Below are 22,070 nucleotides of genomic sequence, written 5' to 3'. Positions count from 1 at the left end.
GAAGTTGAGTAAGGGGTGAGAGGGCAGAGTCGCAAGGGAAGTTGCGGGAGTTGGTGATGTGAGCCGCGTCACCAGGGCAAAGGTTGATGAGGCTTGAGAGAAAAGAAAAAGAAAGAAAAGAGGAGAAGAATGAGAGAAAAGAAGATTTAATAACCGAGTCCGACCGTGAGTAAACGAAGCCTCAGGCTCATGTCCCGTGATCCTAAGTCTTAGGATGAGGTTCGCATCTTCTAGAATTCATCCGTCATAGCTACCCTAGACTCTCGTCCCGATCGAACAAGAGCCTGAGTGAACCGATCGAGTAATCTGGGTCTTGTAATTCGAGCATTTCCGATCCATGTATGGGAGTGGTTGCATGATGGGTTGAGGTACGAGGCTTTGCTCGGCTTCAACCCCTGAGCGGTAGAAACTCAAAATGACAAGTGGGCACGGCCTGACAAGCTTGATAGGATTCGTACAACTGGACCGGTTGCATATGTAAGGATAAATCAGTCAAATTAGTCCAAGATCAGCTGCTATATACCCTCTATCTAGAGCTCGTCCTTTGTATGCGTTTCCTCCTCTAGCTTCCGGCTCTTCGTATTCTTCTCCTCAGCGCCCTTACGTCGCTGATCCAGGGCTGCAATCTCATCATCGTAGACGGTCCACTCGGGGACCTGTCTCCTCGCTCGGTCGAGCTTGGGCTCCTTGGTCTGCGGGTTGTTGCACAGGTCGATAGTGCGGGCTGAGGCGAGACTCTCATCGCTGCACCACGTCTCGCACCAGAGCCACTCCTGGGGAAGACTGTGGATGGGGATGGTGAACTGCATGTTATTGGGCAGATCCTGGTCCAGGTTGGACAAGCTGTTGGGGTCAGCCGAGAGGGTGTGGTACTGCTGTCTGAGACGGTCTCCAGCCGCGAGCTGGCGGAAGCGGTGCAGATCAACGACATAGAGGGCCGAGATGTGATAGGGGAGACCACGGAGGTAGTTTGCCCAGTAGCCCTGCTTCCAGAACCGGAAGCCCTCCATCTCTGTGCGCGAGTCGCACATGGGCGTGAACCCGTACGGCGCGCCCTTGAGGTCGTGGTTCACGAGATCTATCATGTCGGTGCGGACGATTTGGTCCGCGTCCACGAAGATGACCTTGTCGAGTGACAGTGGGAACAGCACGTCGAGGAAGAGGATCTTGTAACCCCAGATCTCACGCTGCTTCTCCTTTTGCTGACGAAGCCAGTGAGGCCACTTGTATGTCACCATCTCGTACTTGAATCCGTACTCGGCTGCCATGTGTGGGATAAAGTCCTTGAACGATGGCGAGAGGAACTGCTCAATGAACCAGAACTTGACGGTGTGCTTGGTGTTGCGCATGACAGAAACCATCATGATGTTGAGCATACGCTCGTAGAGGTGGCCACTGGCGACACTGAAGATGTTGATCTCGGCGTGTTCTTGTGCTGAAATCTCCTTGTGCGTCTTAGATGAACCAAGGAGACTCTCAGCGAACTTGAGGCCCTTTGCAACAATGCCCTTGTCTTCATCATCAGTTGTTGCGAGAACGTCGGCTTCTCCCATGCCTGGCTTTCGTTCCAGTCGTGGGTACAGTGTGGTACCCTTAAAGTCCATGAGCGCAACCTCGGTACCTTCATCTCCGGGGACAGCAGAGTAGCCCTGGGCGCCGACACTCTCAATGGCGAAGATATCGGCACTGCGGCCCTCCTTGAGCTGAATGTTGTAGTAACCAGGGTTCGCCTTGAATTGGAAGTATCCAAGGTTGGCCATAATGATGGTATCGGTGACGAGGGGGTCCTTTTCCGTTGCCAAGACCAGCTGAGCACCACGGGGTGCGCCTCGCTTGCCATCTCTGGAATGACCCTCAATGAGAATATTCTCCAGCTCATATGTCGCGTCCACATCGGCCTTGACGGAGCTGAGCTTGATGTTGTCGAGATCGTGGACGGAGGCCTTGGGAGCCACAAGCCAAGCTGGAGGAACATCCATGCCGGCTGTCAGAAGAGCCTCTGAGGGAAGGCCCTTGAAAACAGCCTTGGGGCCTTCGACATGCCCATCCTTATCGAAAGAGGGGGCTGAGTTGAGAACATAGCGGAAGAAGCGCTTGATGGGAAGCTCCGACACAACCTCCTTCGGGTTGATGATCAGCTTCAGGTAAACACCATCCAGCTCAGACAAGACCTTGAGGATTGGAGCCCACTTCTGGCCTTGCTCGCTGGTGGGGTTCAGGAGACCAGCAATGTGAATGCTGGCAGTCTCTGGGTTGCCAATCTCAATCGCGGTATGTGTTGAGTTCCACGTGCTATAGAGCGTAGTTCGAACGGACGGAGCAGACTCAAAGATGCCCTCTGGGAGGTCAGAGATGGTAGAGAGTGCAGTGATGGAAGTGAGCTTTGCGGCGGCAACAGGATCCGAGAGCTTCTCGGTGAAACCCAGGTCCTCGATGGCAGCATAAACAGGAAGAATTCTGTTTCGCTGCTCAAAGTCAAGGAGCTGCTGCAAGTCGTCCACCTTGAACAAGACATTGGCTGGCAGAGGACCAACAACGCGGCCGTTGAGAAGTAGAGCCTTCGTTCCTGGCAAGATCTTGGCAGTGGAAAGGAAGTCCGCCAGCGCGTTGCCGAATCCATCATCTTCACCCGTCCACGGCGCCTCAAGAATGGCTTTAAGCTCATTCTTGCTCTCGATCTCGGCCAGTTTCGCCGTGTTGGTCTTGAATGCACCGTTGACAGCGTGTGCGTCAGCGGGCGATGAAGGGTTATGAACAAGTTCAAGTCGAATTCCCGGGTTGGCACGCTTGAACTGAAGGGCAGAAACAAGAAGATCTTGACCATCTTCCGTGTTGAGGTCCGTGACAACAGTCAGAACAGCCCAGGTCTCCTTTGTCGACTCAACATTGGCCTCGAGAACAGCAGCCTTGCTGAACAGGTCAGCATGATCAGTGTAAAGCTTGTTGACATCGAGAACGCGGAGAGATTTGTCATCGTCGGGGAAGATGTAAGTGTTTCTCTTGGCGAGCGCCTTGCCCAAGAAGACACCGGGAACCCAACTCTCCTCGTCGATCTCCCCAAGGTAGACGGCCTTCTGGATGACCTGCGTGTCTTCGGTCAGCCGCTGGCCCATCGCCTGCACCCAGTTCTTTTCACGAGGAATAGCCAAGCCGTCGACGAATACGGGGCGCACCGTCGTGTCTGCGTTGAGTCGACTGGCCCAGGCCTGCGCTGCCTTGATCTTCTGTGTATAAGATTCGGCTTCAAGAACCTCATCCAAAGTCATCTTGGTAGTTTCGGGCAGTGGCTCGCGTCCCTCAATGGCCTTGGCAAAGGCCTTCTTGTCCACACCAGTCTTAGAGCCCTCCTCGCATTCCGAAAGATATGCGACCAGAGACTCGAGACCATATGTTTCCATCAAGTGATAGGCAACCTTGCCTGCCGCAACAGCTGCAGGTGTGGATGTCAGGGGAGCAATACCAAAGCGGATGGTGAGACCGCGCTGCATGAACTGTGCCAGCTGGCCAAATGCCCTCACGTCCTGAAGATTGGTAAAATCGACAGGCGCAATAATGTGGAAGAGGTTGAGAGCCACCTGGGGAAGCTGGCCGGGATAGGTACGTCGAAGAAGCTAAAAAATGATGAGTGGCACTCCCCGCCAAAGGATGTTATACATACCGCCTTCAGTTCCTTTGGAAGCTCCGCGTATTGAGTATCTTTCTCGAGATCGTTGAGCCAAATAAAAACCTTGCCATCTTCGCTTCTGTCTGTCCAGTCGAATCTGGTGGGCTCATCATCTGCTTTGGCGTTGGCGATCTGTGAGTGTCCAAGTAACGAAACAGCTTGCTGGCCGTTGAAGCCAAGGGCGCGAACACCATTGATCAGCTTTCGCTCGCGTCGGATCATATCGATAAGGTTGAATGGTTCGATTTGGCGCTCAATGAGCTGAACTCCGTTCATCCACAAGAAGTTGATGCCGGTAGGAACGCCAGCTGCGACATTCTTCTTCTGCTGTTCCTCTTTTTAAACTCCTTGGAGATCTCGTGAGCGATGATTGACCCTAGAGAACTTGGGGAAGTCCTGTGTCGCCTTGACTAGGGTCTCGAAGGGATTCTCGCTCTTCAGAATGAACGAGGCAGTCTTCAAGCCCAAGGATGCCAACTCCGACGTCGAAAGGGGCTTCAGATCAGCAACTTCCTCCTCTTCGTTAAGAACCACATCTGTGGCGACGGGCTTTTGCGTGGCATCTTTACCGGCTTCGCGATCGTCAATAACGATGTAATCAGTTCTCTTCAAGGCCAGCTCAACACCATAGCCACTGACGGGAAGCGGGCTGCTCTGAGCGGTACTCCGACGGTATCGAAGCCGATATGAGATGTCTCCTTGCTTGGCAGCCTTTGAAAGAGCTTCATGAAAGGGGCCGAATGATGCAGACGTAGGGTCAGCATAGAGAACAGCGTCTTTGCCGATGCCCAGTACTCGATCAAAGGGCAACACATTGGTTTGTCTGTTTCGCGTTAGGACTTAAGAAGGACCGGAGCTGGAATTCGCATAACTCACTTGGATGATAGATCACCCTCTGCCGCAGCATCAAGCGTTGGCGAGCAGTACTTCTTGCTGTCGACCAGAGCCCAGCTCTGGCAGTTCTCATCGACGTCCTCCTTTGCCGTAGGGTCAACGGCAGTCGAGTAGTATTGGTAATGCGCTTCGATTCGTGGCGCCGCAGATCGCAGGGAGAGAGCTAGCTTGAAGGTAGATAGAGCATCGGGGCTGGCAATATGGCCGTCTTGTTGTAGAACCTCGAGGAACTGATCGTAGAGCTCTGCGTCTGAGCTTGCTGATGCGAAATGGCCACTAGCGATCTTGTCAAGGAGTGGAAAGTACGAAGTCGAGTTTTCTCCGGCAGCCGTCTCCCTACAGTCTATTAGTACTGCGACACAATGTGGTATGATCTGGATGCTTGGCATACAGAAGTTCAAGTAGATATGGCCCACGGGGAAAGGCAGCGTTCATGCCCACGTTGACAGCTGGAGATGCAGTCGCTAGAGAGGCCATGAGGGCCATCGCAAGCCCCCATGGCAGTTGAGAAAGGCGCAGCATGACTAGAACTGTCTCGGGTAGCGCATATGACCGTCTTTGTTGTATCTACGCGAAGCTCGGAGCTTTGAGGCTCGCGATGGAGGGGCAAAGGACAGCTCTCAAGAGCTACCTCTATAGCAGACGCGGCGATATCAAGAGATGATGCTGCAATCCTCAAAGACACAAATCCAATAAATGATAGGGCTTTCTAAGCCTTCTCCGACTGTAGCAGGCTTTCAATTGCCCTGCAATGACAGCTTGTTCATCGAGAACCAAACTAACCTTCGGTTGTAAAGTGTCGTTGGATCTGGACAGCGTCACCAAAAGCAAGAGCTGCCCCAACTAGGTTTAGCGAGGTGCCCCGTCATGATGTGGCGCCTGTGGCTGTGACAGGATCCAGTGGCTTCTGGGCGTCGTATCGGTATCGTGTCCCCTGCATTTGGCATGCCAGAACGTGAAGAGAGTTCCCTAACTCCTCTGAAGTATTATCAATGAATTTCTAGAAAACATCATAAAATAATCTCATTACTCAAGGCACTTTTATTTATCCTCATCATACTTTATTATCTTTAGGGGAGAATTAGATGATAGGTTTATCCTCGACCCGGGCGTCTGGTTTCAGGGGTCGGTGTCAAGCCACATTCAGGGAGCTTAACGAGCGGAACAATGGATGTTGCGGGTGGGTTTAGCCTCCCCAGCCATGAATGGCAGCCCACACTTTGGGACACGATTGCTTAAGCCTCCTAGGTAGGAGATCCCTCCACGGCCAGCATTCAACCACCACTATCCCTCCCTTTTCCCTCCTCACAACCTCCCCCTTCTCCACGCTCTGCTGGCCAGCTCGCTCCGACGATTGCGATCTAGCGACAAGCAAGCTGAGCAACTGCTTCCACCGACCGCTTCTTGGGCCCGTATTGTTCCACCCCTTAATGCTTGAAGCTGCGGCTTCACCTCCCCGCCAAGATGCAGTCCTCCCCGGGAATGTTGACCAAGGTATGAATGCGCGGCCATGAAGTGTCCGAGTTCAGATTAGCTAATTGCAATCGTTGCGCAGTTTGAGTCCAAGTCCTCTCGAGCAAAGGGCATTGCCTTCCACCCCAAGAGGTCAGTCGTTGACCGTCGCTAAACCGCATCGCAACCTCCAAGCTGACAAGTCACCATCAGACCATGGATCCTCGTGTCGCTACACTCTTCCACTATCCAGCTCTGGGATTACCGAATGGGAACATTGATTGATCGCTTCGAGGAACACGATGGCCCCGTCCGAGGTGTCGATTTCCACAAGACCCAGCCGCTCTTCGTCTCGGGCGGTGACGACTACAAGATCAAGGTCTGGTCCTACCAGACCAGGCGCTGCCTGTTCACCCTCAACGGCCATCTTGACTATGTCCGAACCGTCTTCTTCCACCACGAGCTTCCCTGGATTCTGTCAGCCTCGGATGACCAGACCATTCGGATATGGAACTGGCAGAACCGTTCATTGAGTAGGTTGCGTTGGCGCTTTGCCAAATGTTCTGAAATGCTGATGTGTCCATAGTCTGCACCATGACTGGCCACAACCACTATGCCATGTGCGCCCAGTTCCACCCCAAGGAAGACCTCATCGTCTCGGCCTCTCTCGATCAGTCCGTCCGTGTTTGGGACATCTCCGGCCTCCGAAAGAAGCACTCTGCCCCCACCTCGATGTCCTTTGAAGACCAGATGGCGCGCGCCAACCAGAACCAGACCGACATGTTTGGCAACACCGACGCCGTTGTCAAGTTCGTCCTTGAGGGTCACGACCGAGGTGTCAACTGGGTCGCCTTCCATCCCACAATGCCCCTCATTGTGAGTGCTGGCGACGACCGCCTGGTCAAGCTCTGGCGCATGAGCGAGACCAAGGCTTGGGAGGTTGATACATGCCGAGGACATTTCCAGAACGCTTCGGGATGCCTTTTCCACCCTCACCAGGACCTGATTCTGTCTGCTGGCGAGGATAAGACCATCCGTGTGTGGGATCTCAACAAGCGAACTGCTGTCCAGTCGTTCAAGCGAGAGAACGACCGTTTCTGGGTTATTGCTGCCCACCCTGAGATCAACCTGTTCGCTGCCGGCCACGACAATGGTGTTATGGTCTTCAAGCTGGAGCGTGAGCGCCCTGCCTCTGCTGTTCACCAGAACCAGCTGTTCTACGTCACCAAGGAGAAGCATGTCAAGTCCTACGATTTCCAGAAGAACATTGAAAGCCCTACCCTGCTGTCGCTCAAGAAGCTCGGTAGCGCCTGGGTTGCGCCCCGTACCCTGTCCTACAACCCTGCGGAGCGATCTATCCTTGTCACCTCCCCCGCCGATGGAGGCTCTTATGAGCTGGTGAACCTCCCGAAGGATGGCTCGGGCGCTATCGAGCCAGCCGAGTCCAAGCGTGGCGCTGGCAACTCGGCCATCTTTGTGGCTCGCAACCGATTCGCTGTTCTCAACTCGGCCAACCAGACCATCGATATTAAGGACCTCTCCAACAACACGACCCGATCCTTCAAGCCTCCCGTTGGTACCACTGACATCTACTTTGGAGGTACTGGTAACCTGCTGATCATCACCCCGACCGCCGTCCACCTCTACGACATCCAGCAGAAGAAGAGCACCGGTGAGCTTGCCGTCAACGGTGTCAAGTATGTTGTGTGGTCCAACGATGGCCTCTACGCCGCTCTCCTGAGCAAGCACAATGTCACCATTGTTACCAAGACTCTCGAGCAGGTCAGCACCCTCCACGAGACGATTCGTATCAAGAGCGCCACCTGGGACGATGCCGGTGTCCTCCTCTACTCGACTCTTAACCACGTCAAGTACACTCTCCTGAACGGCGACAACGGTATTGTCCGAACCCTCGACCAGACCGTCTACCTGGTCAAGGTTAAGGGTCGCAACGTTTACTGCCTTGACCGAGCCGCCAAGCCCCGTATCCTGCAGATCGACCCTACCGAGTATCGATTCAAGCTGGCCCTTGTGAAGCGAAACTACGAGGAGATGCTTCACATCATCCGAAATTCCAGCCTTGTGGGACAGTCCATCATCTCATATCTCCAGAAGAAGGGCTACCCGGAGATTGCTCTGCAGTTCGTCCAGGACCCTACTACACGATTCGACCTCGCCATTGAGTGCGGCAACCTTGACGTGGCTGTTGAGATGGCTAAGGAGCTTGACAAGCCCAAGTTCTGGACTCGCCTGAGCACCGAAGCCTTGGCACATGGCAACCATCAGGTCGTTGAGATGTGCTACCAGAAGCTGAAGCAGTTCGACAAGCTTTCCTTCCTGTACCTCGCTACTGGTGACCACTCCAAGCTTGCTCGAATGGCCAAGATTGCTGAGCACCGTGGTGACTTTACCTCGCGATTCCAGAACGCCGTTTATCTCGGCGAGGTTGAGGATCGCATTCAGATGTTCAAGGAGATTGACCTCTGTAAGTATCAAGCTAACTACCTATCTTGCATCTCACTCACTTTGTATTAGACCCTCTCGCGTATATGACCGCCAAGTCTCACGGCCTTGATGAGGAGTGCCAGGCCATCCTGGAGGCCACTGGTCTGACTGAGGAAGATCTCACAATGCCCACTCTGGGTGCTCCCCTGTCTACTCCCAAGCCTGTCGTGCCCACCTTCAAGGCCAACTGGCCCACCAAGGCTACTTCGCAGTCCTTCTTTGAGAAGGCTCTTCTCGGACAGGTTGAGGGTCTTTCGCTTGAGGATGAGCCCGCTGCTGCCACCGGAGGCTTCGAGGATGCCCTGGAGGACGATTCTGCTGCCAAGCGTAACGTCTCCTTGATCGATGATGACGATGAGGATGCTGCCGGCTGGGATATGGGTGACGATGATGTTCCTGAGGTTGACAGCGACTTCGTCAATGTCGAGAGTGCTGATGCTGGCGGCGCTGCCAGCAGTGAGGCTGACCTTTGGGCACGAAACTCGCCCCTGGCTGTGGATCACATTGCCGGTGGTTCGTTCGAGACGGCTATGCAGCTCCTGAACCGACAGGTCGGCGCTGTCGACTTTGCACCACTCAAGCCGCGATTCCTTGAGGTCTACTCGGCCTCTAGGACCTTCCTCCCCGCTTCCCAGGGCCTGTCACCCCTGGTGAACTATGTCCGCCGAACTCTGGATGAGACCGATCCCAGAAGGGTTCTGCCTATTATCCCTCGGGATTTGGAGCACCTTGCCTCCAACGACCTGCAGGCAGGCTACGACTCAATGAAGTCCAACAGGCTGGATGCTGGTGTCAACATTTTCAGAGGTATCCTGCACTCCATCCTGGTCAACGCTGTTTCGAGCGAGGACGAGGTGGCTGAGGCTAAGAAGCTCATTGCTTCGGCGAGCGAGTACGCTGTTGCTATGGACATCGAGCTCTCGAGGAGACAATTGGGCTCCGCCGAGGTCGTAGCTAGTGACCCCGAGAAGCTTCAGAGAAGCCTTGAGCTGTCGGCATACTTCACGATCCCCAAGATCGAGGTGCCTCATCGACAGCTTGCCCTGCTTAGCGCCATGCAACTGGCCATGCGCAACAGGAACTACAACTCTGCCCTGAGCTTTGCTAACCGCATCATTGCTAACGGTGGTGCCAGCAAGATTGTGGAGAACGTAAGTTGTCATTGCCCCTATTTAATCTGTCCCAGTTGCTAACACCCTAAATAGGCCAGGAGAGCTAAGGCTCAGTGCGAGCGCAACCCTCATGATGCTGTTGAGATCGAGTTTGATCAGTTCGCTGAGTTTGATGTGTGCGCGGCCAGCCACACCCCCATCTACAGCGGTACAGCGTTCGAGGAGTGTGCCTTTGACGGCTCCAAGTACCACACCCAGTACAAGGGCACCGTGTGCCGAGTGTGCCAGGTTTGCGAGATTGGCAAGCATGGCAGCGGCTTGAAGCTATTCGCTTAAGCTTTTAAAGAGTAGAAGATTTAATGACTGGAGCGCAAGTTGGGACATGGAGTTTCGAGTCAACGATGCACAAAAGAAGCCAGGTGGACCGAAAGGGAACGTCTATGGTTTTCAAAAATGGCTGGACTTGGACGATAGGTTGGTAGAACGATGGCACAGGAGTCATGTCGTGTCTTTATAGCTGCAACTTAGCCTGAATTCATGCGAGACGTACACAATTCGATAGAAGAATGACGTATGGAGACCTCATGAGTGTATGTGTTGGACGGTTGCTTGCTTTGTGTTTCCGTCGGATGGACGGATATCGTCAAGTTGAATTAGTCGTACAACAGTTGTCTCTTCCTCTACTCGTCTATATCCTGTTTCCCCTTCGTCTTCACTAGTGCAGCTCTACACAATCGTCTCGAGCTCGCGGGCGTAGCCCAGAGCATTCTCTATCACCATCTGGCTCATTTCCTTGTTCTGGTCACCGTCTTCACCCTCAGCGGCATCGGGGAAGTAGATTTGGCCGTCGCGGACGACCCAGCCGCGGTGGTGGGCGAACGAGATGACGTCGCCCTCCGAGTCGAGGAAGAGCAGGGACTTTGTCGAGCTGATGGGGAGGCTGGGGTATGCGCGCTCGCTGCTGGAGGCGATCTCGGAGCGAATCTGGTTCTTAAGAATCTGTGTCCAGGTTAGTATCTGTTGATCATCGATGGCGTATATATCCTCACCTCTGAAAAAACGCTATACTCGTCGCATGGCACCTCACTGCTCTTCATGGCCTTCCAAACCCGGTCGTAGGATCCCTCCATCAACCACCTCTCCAGACGAATGGGGTAGCCCAAGTATCGGTCACTCTCAACATCACCGCCGCCACCTTCCCGGTTGGCCAAGCTCTCGAGCTCGGTGTGAAACTCGGCATATCGACCCTGAGTCAACAGCAGAAGCAGGCTCAGACCGGTGACCTTGTTCCGCTCAGGCAGGTTGGGCGCAAGCACGGAGGCGGGGAGCTCGTAGAAGGGTTGGAGCTGCTGGACATAGCGGGTGAAGGCGTCGGGGTTGCGGGCCCGGATGGCAAAGAGGGCGCCCTGCTCGTAGGTCTCGCGGGCGAGGGGGAGGAGGGGAGCGGGGGTGTTTGGGGACGGTGTGAGGGCGTTGAGCTTGAGGAGGGCGAGCTTGGCCTTGGAAAGGAGGGCGTTGGCTTCGGAGTAGCTCATGGATGGGGAGTGCTTGAGCTGAGCAAGGATCTGGGCGAGGTTGCGGTCGGCCATTGTGGGCGACGGGGGAGAGCAGAATGCCTCGTTACTGTTTTGCGCAGGGTTGGTTTCTAAGGTTTTTGGTGGGAGATGATGCGCTCAATGAGGCGGTATTGTGGTATGGTTCGTTGGGGTCGTGGTGTTGATGGTTGGTGATATTGAAGCTTCACCAGGCTGCATTCAGTGACGCGAGGCCACGGCACATGCCTGGCGCTGGTGGTTGCGAGGTCGCTGGGCTTGCAGGGGTTGACCGGGAGAGAGAAATTCCGGGCCGAGCCGCCAGATCACCTCGGATGAGGTAATCATGTTGGAGGATTCATCGGCGTCCAGGTTCGCACCATTTCAACAAAATTGCATCTTTGTAATTCGCTACTTATCCAGATTGAAATCGCATATTTGGGTTGCATGCGGCTGATCGCGCATGGACAGCAAGTGAGCACATCCCACCTGTTTGGGGTTGGGCTGGGCAGACTATCGATGAAGGTCCATGGGGTCAAGTCAGCCTTGTGCGGCTTGTCTTGGCGGCGGTTTGATAGATTCCATATGCAGTTCCGCCGCAAAGGACTTTGGATTGGAGTCAGCCTAGGCTATGCGGGTTCTATCTGCCTTGACACCTCCAGTGCCAAGGTAGGTACTCCGTTCCGTACCTCGCATAGCACTAGAGGATTAATTAAACTCGCATTTGGAGCCACGAGGTAACAAGCTTGTTAGCTGTCGGAGACATAGGCTTTCACGTGGCCGTACAGAACACGACAGCTGTTGCTAGGTAGTGCCGTGCTTGTGTACGGGGACAGCAATGAGTATATGAGTATGGCATGTCCTGCTGAAACAACAAGGACTTTGGTCCAACAGAAACAGAACAATTCAAAATTCAGCCCATCATGGCCTCGACCAGCAGGCGGCGCTCGCTGGAAATGAAACCAGGGACAGAGCTGGAGCTGAAAATAGCAGCGGGGGCTGTGGCTGAGCAAGCGACCAACTTGGCCATGTAACTGAGCTGAGCTGCTGATGCAGCTACAGCAAAGCTCTCTTGAAATGGTGTCCGTATTGGTAAATTAGCTACAGCCAACAGCACATGTGAAACTTGACAACTAACCAAAGAGCACGAGAAATGAGAGGCATCAGGACATGTGCTGCAATGGTTGGCAGATTTGAGAGTACCAGGGTCATGACTTCACGACGCCGTGACGAGCATGTACATCATAGCCAGCCTCTCTGGCCCTCGTCTCAAGGGTGTCTCCGTGGCCGTGTGGCTACCCTCCATTCCGAGCTCCAGCTTCACAGCTCTTTAGTTGCAAGGCAAATTCCCGTGGCCAGGTTTCTTAGCAATCTTTAATAGCTTTGAATTTATCTGCCAAGGGGCCATGCAGCTAGGCAGGTAGGTAGCCACATGGTCCAAAAAAAAAACATGAGAGACCGTACGGAGTACAAGCATCACTCGATGCCCGCCTTAGATGAGCCCTATCAATACTCTTGAGAGTATTTATAGAGTACTACCTAATTACTATGACCATACCTTCTTAATTCTTTTTATATTTTAGGTAGATTATTTCCTCGGGACAAAAGAGTGTTGCCTAAGCATTAGAGGGCTCTTGTCTGCTATTGCACTGTCAGACAGTTGCAGGCGGTGCCTCCTCCCCGGTGCCTCCTCCCTCGCAACCTGGAACTTAAGCGAGAGGCATCTGACGTCGAGGACCTGAGATCTCAGGCGCCTGCCTCTGCCTCCTTCACCTTTATTCTTCGCATTACTTGGGCCTATTTCATTCCTACAACCAACCTCTCTTCTCCTTGCATCACTCCATACGAACCGTCTCATACCCGCGCCGATCCTCACCTAATAGTTTGTGTCAGTCCGACAGAGTTCTTGATTCCACAAATTGAAACAAGACGCCGTTGAACGAACGGGGCCAACATCCCTGCTGCGAATCCTTCACCCACATCCCACTTACGACCAATCTGTCGCAGGCTACTCGACTGTCGCAGCACGCACGAGCGACCCTTTGCTTTTCCTTTCCCCACGCACTGTCGCCCGTCGCGCGCACCTTTTGCTCGGGAGCGCCCCGCTCCCAACAGCCGCCGCCGCAGCCCACCCTCTGCAAGACGCCCACAGGGTGCCAGTCGCGGGCTGGGCCTAGCGATTTCTAGTGTTACAGCTCCTTACAGCTGATTACAGGACAGCTGCCCATCTCGTGAGGCCCGTCACACTGACGGATACATAACGAAGCGTCTGGACCCTCAGCCTCCTCGTTGATCTCGACCTCGGCTTCCTTCTTTCCCGACTCTCTCTGTCGACTTTCTCTTCGTTCTATACCCATATCCCCTTGCCCCACACGCCGACCCTCAAGCCGCCGCAATGGCGAGCTATCAGCAATACGCACAGCTCGGAAAGGGAGCTCCCGGCGGCTCAGCCGCTGCCGGCAACTCTTCATGTAAGCAACCCTTAATTCTCCCGTCATCCCCGTCATCACTTGGCCGGCTCCCTCTGTAAGAGCTGATATGCAGGAGCGCATCTTGTGCGAGCTGGCGACTCTCCATTCGCCGGCATATTTGTTTGACTTGATTGATTGATTGGTGGCCGACACTGGACCAAGAGGGACTGGGACGCACTCAATCTTGGACCCCCAATACGAGAACAAGGACATCAAAGCGAGAGAGAGGAACGCCTCTTAGACATGAGAACCCCGACAGAGTTTGGCGCGAACTATCTAGACCTGAAGCCGTGTCAGCATTTGCTCGTCCCTGGCTACCTGCAAGATCGGTCGACGCCCAGCCCCTTAGAAACACGCAAGCCCAGCTCAACATGGTCTTTCCCCAGAGCTCCAGACCAGCATCGTCATTTCGACAGGGGAGCTATTTGCGTCTCTGGCACCCACTACACAGCCTGGACCTTGGGATACCAAGCCACATTCTAGGTCTCAGCAATGTCTTCTGGGCCATGCCAGCCAGCGGGTCAGGATACAACAGTGCCTAAACACCACAATGGGTCGGCGCAGGACGGGCCCCTAAAGCGCCTGCCGTGGCGGACGGCATTGTGACTATCCTGACACAGCCATCTCGGAACGGCACGTCCAAGCAATCGTCCAAGCGACTTTTCTTATTCTTTTACGGGTATTAGTAGATCTTCGTATCTGCTCCATTACGTCCCGCTTCCGACAACTTTTGTCTCTCGGCAGTACCTACGGACAATCCCAGCCGGCCCCTAGCAGAGTGGTTCTTGGCGCGCTTTGGACCTGGATCCTTGTGCTTGATCCCCTGAGGCACCACCCGACGTTGGGCTCTAGAACCCCGCCGCACTGTTACTACTTCTGGATCCCCTCGTCGTTGGGCTCCCGAACCGCCTCCATTTGGCGTTTCACACTCCATCTTGATTCTGGAGCCTTTCCTTCGGGCCACAACCAGCCTACAGTCCAGTCTACGTCAAATCGACTAATTCTGCAGCTTGTCGCTGGAACCACCGCCACCAATCAATCAATCAATCAGGCAGGTAGACAGGCAAGCCAGCCAACCAAGCCAGAACGCAGCGCAGCGCACGCACAGCTATTCAGCTCGTCCTTCGGTCGCCTGCTGGCTTGGGCGAAAGGAGGGGTTACGCGCCGTCTCTGCAGAGTCATCGGCGACCGCGCCCGTCAGCTCTTACAGTGCCCTCATCTCCCCGGGAGAGGCCAGAACCAGGGCCCCTTCATTATTCATCCTTTCCCCCAATCCTCGTGCTGACATCTTACGTCCTTCTCCGACAGACGAGAGCCAGCAAAACGACATGGCTCCCCCACAACTCGGTGCGACCTTTGTCCCCGGTGGTTTCGACGACTATTATATGCCAGAGGTCGTCGCTCCTGCGCCCCAAAGGTACGTCGCCTGGTTTCTCCCCTTTTACTCCCATCCCGTTTGCGGCCCAGGCTCCAGTTTCTATTTCCCGATTCCCCAAGCCCAAGCTCCCTGCCCTGCTCCGTCCCCGTCCCAGTCCCCTTAAGCTTGCCTGTGAGAGCCGGATCCGGTTGCAACGGTGGAAAGGTGGGGCGCGCTGACGATTCTTTGTTGTCCTTGTATCTAGGGTAACCCCTCAGGTCCCCCAAAACATGCAGGAGGACCTCCAGCGCATGGAGCTCGAGGCTACTTCTGTTGAACCGCGATCCGAAGCTGCACCTGGACCTGGACCTCGTCACACCCGCGAGCCTTCCCTCTCGACCTATATCAACCCTCGGGGAGCTGACCAGCCCCGGCCCCAGGCCAACGCCGCCCAGGTCTCAGACGACGATATTCGAGCATACCAATCGAGCGACGCCTACAGGACCGAGCGCCTCAGCACCATGAACTTCGACGCCCCCTCCTTTTCGCCCTTCCCCAAGGTCAAGGGCGATAACATCCCCCCGACTGACGAGGAGAAGGAGGAGATACTATGGAACGCGCGCAAGCACGTTTTGCACTCCCAGAATGTCTCGATGCAGATTACCTGGGCGCGCGACGTCCTTACCTGGGCCGACATCTCCCAGGAGAGCCTCACGAGAGAGTATGGCGACAGGGCCCGACCCGCTACCCCTCGCATAGAACATGAGCTCCGCCTCGATGCAATCAACATCATCTCCTACCTGTCACAGCAAGAGCACCCCGAGGCACTCTACATGCGCTCAAAATGGCTCGAGTTTGGCAAGTTTGGCAATCGCGTTGACAAGCGTGAGGCCTATGTCGGCTACAAGCGTGCCGCCGAGCTTGGCCACGCCCGATCGGAATATCGTATGGGCATGCTGTACGAGCAGTCCAACGACATGTCCAAGGCCAAGGAGCATTACTACCGCGGTTTATCCCTCAAGGATTCCGCCTCGCTGTACCGGATGGGCATGATGAGCCTCTTGGGCCAGCACGGCGAGACCAAGGACTACTCAACTGGCCTTGAGCGGATACAGGCCGCCGCCGATAGCTCTGATGAAGATGCTCCCCAGGGCGCCTACGTGTACGGCATGCTCATCGGACGGGATCTGCCCGACATCACCATTCCCGAGGGTCTGCTGCCCAACAACCCCCTCACGGCCAAGATGTATATCGAGAAGTCAGCTTACCTAGGCTTCGCCAAGGCCCAGCTCAAGATGGGTCAAGCATATGAGCTTTGCCAATTCGGCTGCGACTTCAACCCATCATACTCCATCCACTACTACGGCTTGGCAGCCAAGCAGGGTCTGCCAGAGGCTGCTCTGGGTGTCAGTCGATGGTTCTTGTTTGGATATGAGGGCGTCTTTAAGAAGAACGAGGCTTTGGCGTACAAGTACGCTCAAGAAGCTGCAGCCGCCAAACTTCCTACTGGAGAATTCGCTTTGGGATACTACAACGAGATAGGAATACACGTTGAGAAGAGTCTGGCGGAGGCCCGGAAGTGGTACCAGATTGCGGCTGACCACGGCAACAAGGACGCCATCGGCCGACTCGAGTCGCTTGACGCCGACAGGACTCTCTCCAAGACTGACCACGAGACGACCACGCTGACTCGAATCAAGTCGCAGCACGGTTCTCAGCGGGGACAACGACCCGATCGCTTCAAGCAGCCACAGCAGATGCCCACCCTGAGTGAGAACAGCGCCCCTGCCTCGCCTACCATCGATGCTGCCGGGGGCCGACAGCCATCTCCCTCTCCTGGCTTGGCTCCTAACCAATCCCTAGGAGCCCGGCCAACCCTCGTCTCAGAGCACGTCAACTTCCCCGATCCCTCCCGGGCTTCCTTTGTGCTCCCTGCTGTCAATACAGACCGACCTCCCGCCTTTAATGTCCGGCTAGATGCCAACCAAGGCCCGCCGCGACCTCATTCCGCAGCCCCGTACCCAGAGGATGATCGACCGCCACCCCTGACCGTTCGTGCTAAGTCCACCGCGCCTTATCCCGAGGATGATATTCGGGGACCTACCTCTCCTCGATTTAACCAAGACCCACGGCTGGGACCTCAAGCAGACCGTCCTTCAAGCGCCTTTGGTATCAAGCCCCAGACTGGTGGTCCTCGACCAATGCCGGGCTCCCAGTCAATGGGTAACCTCCATCCTGGTGGACCCGGAGGACCTGGAGGTCCCGGCGGTCCCGGCGGCCCCGGTGGTCCTGGTGGCCCTGGCCGTCCTGACTTGCGTGGTAGAGCTGCATCTGCTGGATATGAAGGTGGCCGCCCAGGTCCTGGCGGTCCTGGCGGTCCCGGTGGCCCTGGAGGACCAGGAGGACGACCATCTCCTTACCCAGAGGACAACAACTTTGCCAGACCAGGCAGTGCAGCACCATACCCCGATGCCGGGCCTCAAGGTGGTCGACTCCAGAAGCCTCCTCCTGCTGGCCAATACCCACCCGGCCCCCAGGGTGGGCCGGGTCAGCCTCAGAACTACGAACGCTTCTCTCGCGTGCCTGGAGCTAGTGGCCGACCCGAGCGAGGAAGCTCGCTCCCTCAGAACCAGCAGCAAGGAGGTCCACAGCAGGGAGGCCCACAACAGCCTCGACCGCAGCCGGTGGAGATGCGCCCTGATATGCGGCCGCCGCGCACCTCGAGCGCTCAAAATCGTGTTCCTGGTGGCCCAGGACCCGGTGGTCCCTCTCCAGGACCCTTTGGCGGACCTGGCGGACCTCATGGTGGACCAGGAGGGCCAGGAGGACCAGGAGGACCTCAAGGGGGCCCTACTGGACCTCCCAGGACTGGCAGTGCGCCGCCGTCGCAGTTCCAGAGGCCTGATAACAAGCCTAGCCCTGCTCCTAGCGCAGCAACTGCACCACCACCAAAGGCAGGCAAGGGCCCGGCGACGTTTGAAGATATGGGTATCCCACAAGGAAAGCAGGAAGGCGACTGTGTAAGTGTTTACTGACTATTCGTGCTTGAGAAGATGGTTAACTTGAAGTAGATCCTCATGTAGATGCGGACAGTGGCTTGGAATGAGATTGCTAATGGTGTGGATGTGAGATGATGGACCATGTGGAGGAAGAATAGACTTAGCTGGGAGAAGGGGCATTACTGGAGTCAAACTTGCGGATGGGATGGGATGGAATTGTATTTAGGCTGATAGTGAAGGAACAATGACGGAGCAAGCATGGGAGGCAGGGCTGGTTGCGTACATGTCTGTTGGACACTATGGATGCCCCCGGGTTTGTTGTATGTATCGACGGACGGCCTGACTATGAGTATACAGAGAGGCATTGATATGAAATACGCATGAAGCAGGTTGCATAGATAATGAGTTATGACCTTGTGAGCCGAGTATGGCTTTTGTTAGGGGTGTCTCGCTGGCATCTCAACTTGTGTCACCAGGGCCGGCTTATCCCTCATCCTGGAATCGAATTTGAGCTCTCATAGGCCCTTGAACATGACTTTGACTTGAGGTTAGTGCACAGTCGTTCAATTGTGTAGTGGTGTTCACCTTGTGAGGTGTTGGGTTCAACACGGACACAAAGAATATTGGGATTGAACGTAGAAGCTATGTGATGATTGGAGCAAGAACAATGGAGAGACAAAGAATTAAACATGTATAATTGTGCCTTATTCCTCTGTAGCATCCATGTAACCAGGCTCTTGATGCAGATACTTCATAGTTGATGATCAAGAAGGGTTTCTTTGGATTGTCAACGTCAAAGAGATCAAGACATCACCACTGAGACTTCTCAAGTGGATATTCAACATGAGCGGCGTCGAACAAGAGAGAGAAGGCACAGCCATGCCAGAAACACTTATGCCGCAAGGGTCTGTTCAGCCGGATGAAGAAAGGGGACCGATGACGCCGTTTGACGCGGTCAACACCACACAGCAAGAAGAGCCTCAGGAATTCGAGATGAGTATCGTGGAACAAGTAGTACGTCGAGTATCTCCCCAATCCAGTTTCAGCTCGTTGACACCTCCAGATGGCGGATGGAGAGCCTGGTGCGTTTGCTTCTCCGGTCACTTGGTCTACATGAACACTTGGGGCTGGGTTAACTCTTTTGGCATCTTTCAGGCTTACTACGTTGATAAGCTTGGTCGGACGGCGAGCGACATCTCGTGGATTGGATCTGTTAGTGTCTTTTTGCTGTTCTTTGTTGGCACTCTTACCGGACGGTTGGTCGATGCTGGATACTTTCGGTATGTGTTTACTACCGGTATTTTGCTGCAGGTTGTGGGCGTCATGGTTACTTCGGTGGGTTCCGAGTACTGGCACTTTTTCGTTGCTCAAGGTGTTCTTGTTGGGCTTGGGCATAGCTGCATTTTCTGTCCTGTTCTTGCGGTGCTGTCGACGTACTTTGCTAGACGTCGTGCTCTGGCTATGGGCATTGCTGCCTGTGGGAGTGCCACGGGGGGTATGGTGTTTCCGAGTCTTGTGAGGCAGCTTCTGCCGAAGCTGGGCTTTGCGTGGACGTTGAGGATCGCGGGGCTCACGCAGCTGTTGACACTCTCTGTAGCTCTGGTGTTTGCCAAGCCTAGGATCAAGCCTCGTGGTTCGAACCCCCTGGTAGATTGGTCTGCTTTCAAGGACGTTGAGTTTGCCTTGTACGTTACGGCGTCGTTCTTCACCTGCTGGGGTGTGTATCTCGCATACTACTTCATCGCTGCGTATTCACAGATCGCCCTCGATCCTCCTCTCACGTACACTGAATCCCTCGACCTCCTCATGATCCTCAACGGCGTTGGTGTCGTCGGTCGTCTAGCATCCAGCTGGGTAGCCGACCACACAGGCGCCATCAACGTATTCGCCCCGCACGCCCTCGCAGCGTCTCTGCTGCTGTACTTCTGGATGCTCGTGACAGACAAGGCGGGTCTGTACGCGTGGGCTGTTGTATACGGCATCATTGCAGCAGCTATTCAGAGTTTGTTCCCCACGGGCGTGTCGTTGCTGACGCGGGATCTTAGCAAGATTGGCGTGCGGATGGGTATGGCCTTTACCGTTGCGAGCTTCGCGGCCTTGACGGGGCCGCCTATCGCAGGTGCCATCATTGATGTTGAGGGAGGATACTATGGTGCCCAAGCATTGGCGGGGAGCGTCCTGGCCATGGGTGGAGGGTTGTTGATGATGGCCAAGGGGAAGAACATGCGAAGAACGGGGACAGGATGGATGGGCAAGATTTAAAAGTTTGCTGTTCTGTGAGAGATGTAGAGATGGACAGTCGCATTTGATGGCTTGGTTAGTTGATACCCTTTGTTTATAATGCTGTTTAATTGACCTTTGTTGCCTCTCAACAAGCCTTGCGCGTTTTTGTCCCTGTCCCCTTTCAAGCGCTTGCTCATACACGTTTCTTTGTCTTTGATCTCGCTAGTCATACTTGATGACAACCTTTCCAACCTGCTTGCCCTGCCAGACAAACTCAATGGCCTCGTCCGACTTGTCAAACGACCACACCGAGTCGAGAATATCCTCAAATGTCATTTGAGTAGCCGAGATGGCAGCCATCAACTCGTCCTGGTCGTCTTTGGAGCCGGCGTTGATTCCTCGGACGTTCAGCCGCCTGTCGATGATGGTCGAGACAAACTCCTTGAGATGTTCGGGCTTAGGTCCACCGAGGTAGCCGACCTGGCTGACGATACCACCGCGGCGTGTGCACTCCATGCTCTTAACGAGGGAGCTGCTGCCACCGTTCTCGACTACGAGATCGACACCGATACCTCCTGTCAGGCGGAGCACCTCCTGCTGCCACTCGGGGTGTGTTCTGTAGTTGACGGTCTGGATCTCGGGCTTGCCAAACTGCTTCTTGATCTGCTCAAGCTTCTCGTCGCTGGACGACGTCAGGATGACCCTGAGACCAGAGGCGCGGGCCAACTTGAGGGCAAAGGTGGAAACACCGCCAGTACCTTGGAATTGTCAATGAGTGTGTTTCTTATAGACGGTTTGCTGGGTACTCACCCTGGATTAGAACAGTCTGGCCGATGGTGACGCCCTTGAGGGCAGACCAGGCCGTTGTTCCAGCACATGGGATGATACTGGCCTGGACCCAGTCGAGGTGCTCAGGCAGCTTGGTGACCAGCTTCTCATCAAAGACAAGGTAGGTAGCCAAAGTGCCATCCTCGTTGGCAGCAAGCCAAGAACGACCAGTAGATCTGGCAGTGACGTACTCAGAGTCTGTGATGGGAGCAACTCGGTCTCCTACAGATACAAGCGACACTCGGTCACCAACCGAGATGATCTCCCCGGCGGCGTCGTTACCAGGAACACCGTTGGGGGTAACGGGCCAAGGGTTTCCTCCGTTGGCAATGTTAGCGTCGCGGTAGTTGAGTGCCACAGCGTGGATCTTGATCAGAACGGCCGTGGGATGAAGGGGAAGGGGGAGGTCCTCTGTGACGAGCTTCACCTTGGGTGCCCCAGGGGTGTAGTCGTCGGTTCGGCGCCAGGCCTGACGGGTGGTAGGTAGAGACATATCTGCAGCTTTCCCTTGTATTTGAGGTGAAGTTGTGGTGATATGAATGAGTGAGGGCGTGTTGGTCTCTTTATACAGCGGCATTGTGAATAGTTACGTCTTTACTGCTGACATATAAGCGAGCGGGGTTGAGTTGATTTGTAAGTGGATGTTCTCATAGTCCATTCACCTTGTATCACTCCAAATGTTCATCTGATCGTTTCTAACTTGGCCGGGAACGAATCCGGGTTCTCAATGGAGTGATCTCCGTGCACATCGGGGAGTGTAGCCGGGACGGCATCGTGACAGATATTGGATCCGAGTTTCTTTGCGGGACATCTCATTGCGATTGGCTGGCTCTCAACATGTCACTGAGCAATTCGAAATGCACTAGGATGCAGATGATGCGGGGAAGATATGCTGCAGATCGGGTTGTCGATGGCTTGGTGGCTTTCTCGGCTTCGGTACCCGATCCAACGTCTCGTCAAGCAGCGTAACTCAAGGCGTGCGTGTTATCAAAGAAACATCAGCGAAATACAGGAATACTTAGTTCGTTAACTA

At 54.8% G+C, this 22,070-nt stretch overlaps 7 protein-coding genes across 7 annotated transcripts; 3 read left to right on the top strand and 4 right to left on the bottom strand.

Moving 5' to 3' along the window:
* Positions 1 to 530: 530 nt before the first annotated feature.
* MRS44_002392 (uncharacterized protein) lies at positions 531 to 5,080 on the bottom strand (the record flags this gene model as incomplete). The annotated part of the gene is made up of 5 exons (XM_065622806.1): positions 531 to 3,611; positions 3,659 to 3,991; positions 4,040 to 4,487; positions 4,541 to 4,894; positions 4,950 to 5,080. The coding sequence occupies 5 exons, from the start codon at positions 5,078 to 5,080 to the stop codon at positions 531 to 533; spliced, it is 4,347 nt and encodes a 1,448-aa protein (XP_065478878.1).
* A 942-nt stretch (positions 5,081 to 6,022) lies between these two features.
* On the top strand, positions 6,023 to 9,963 carry MRS44_002391 (uncharacterized protein; the record flags this gene model as incomplete). Its single annotated transcript, XM_046281626.1, has 6 exons — positions 6,023 to 6,052; positions 6,114 to 6,163; positions 6,224 to 6,543; positions 6,597 to 8,495; positions 8,546 to 9,666; positions 9,721 to 9,963. The coding sequence occupies 6 exons, from the start codon at positions 6,023 to 6,025 to the stop codon at positions 9,961 to 9,963; spliced, it is 3,663 nt and encodes a 1,220-aa protein (XP_046126965.1).
* A 390-nt stretch (positions 9,964 to 10,353) lies between these two features.
* MRS44_002390 (uncharacterized protein) lies at positions 10,354 to 11,216 on the bottom strand (the record flags this gene model as incomplete). The annotated part of the gene is made up of 2 exons (XM_046284853.2): positions 10,354 to 10,626; positions 10,677 to 11,216. 2 exons carry the CDS (start codon positions 11,214 to 11,216, stop codon positions 10,354 to 10,356), a joined length of 813 nt encoding a protein of 270 aa, XP_046126964.1.
* Positions 11,217 to 12,072: 856 nt separating this feature from the next.
* MRS44_002389 (uncharacterized protein) lies at positions 12,073 to 13,516 on the bottom strand (the record flags this gene model as incomplete). Its single annotated transcript, XM_065622805.1, has 4 exons — positions 12,073 to 12,260; positions 13,020 to 13,035; positions 13,151 to 13,332; positions 13,417 to 13,516. 4 exons carry the CDS (start codon positions 13,514 to 13,516, stop codon positions 12,073 to 12,075), a joined length of 486 nt encoding a protein of 161 aa, XP_065478877.1.
* A 38-nt stretch (positions 13,517 to 13,554) lies between these two features.
* On the top strand, positions 13,555 to 18,070 carry MRS44_002388 (uncharacterized protein; the record flags this gene model as incomplete). Its single annotated transcript, XM_065622804.1, has 5 exons — positions 13,555 to 13,630; positions 14,251 to 14,685; positions 14,747 to 15,047; positions 15,253 to 18,007; positions 18,059 to 18,070. 5 exons carry the CDS (start codon positions 13,555 to 13,557, stop codon positions 18,068 to 18,070), a joined length of 3,579 nt encoding a protein of 1,192 aa, XP_065478876.1.
* A 759-nt stretch (positions 18,071 to 18,829) lies between these two features.
* On the top strand, positions 18,830 to 20,248 carry MRS44_002387 (uncharacterized protein; the record flags this gene model as incomplete). The annotated part of the gene is made up of 1 exon (XM_046278954.2): positions 18,830 to 20,248. The coding sequence occupies one exon, from the start codon at positions 18,830 to 18,832 to the stop codon at positions 20,246 to 20,248; it is 1,419 nt and encodes a 472-aa protein (XP_046126962.2).
* Positions 20,249 to 20,431: 183 nt separating this feature from the next.
* Positions 20,432 to 21,614, bottom strand: MRS44_002386 (uncharacterized protein; the record flags this gene model as incomplete). The annotated part of the gene is made up of 2 exons (XM_046274208.2): positions 20,432 to 20,967; positions 21,020 to 21,614. 2 exons carry the CDS (start codon positions 21,612 to 21,614, stop codon positions 20,432 to 20,434), a joined length of 1,131 nt encoding a protein of 376 aa, XP_046126961.2.
* Between the last annotated feature and the right edge of the window lie 456 nt (positions 21,615 to 22,070).

The sequence above is a fragment of the Fusarium solani genome (assembly GCF_023522795.1).
Source record: "Fusarium solani strain SB1 chromosome Unknown bctg00000001, whole genome shotgun sequence".
Lineage (NCBI taxonomy): Eukaryota > Fungi > Ascomycota > Sordariomycetes > Hypocreales > Nectriaceae > Fusarium > Fusarium solani.
The sequence above is the reverse complement of the archived record's forward strand: the minus strand, read 5'-3'. Positions and strand labels throughout refer to the sequence as shown.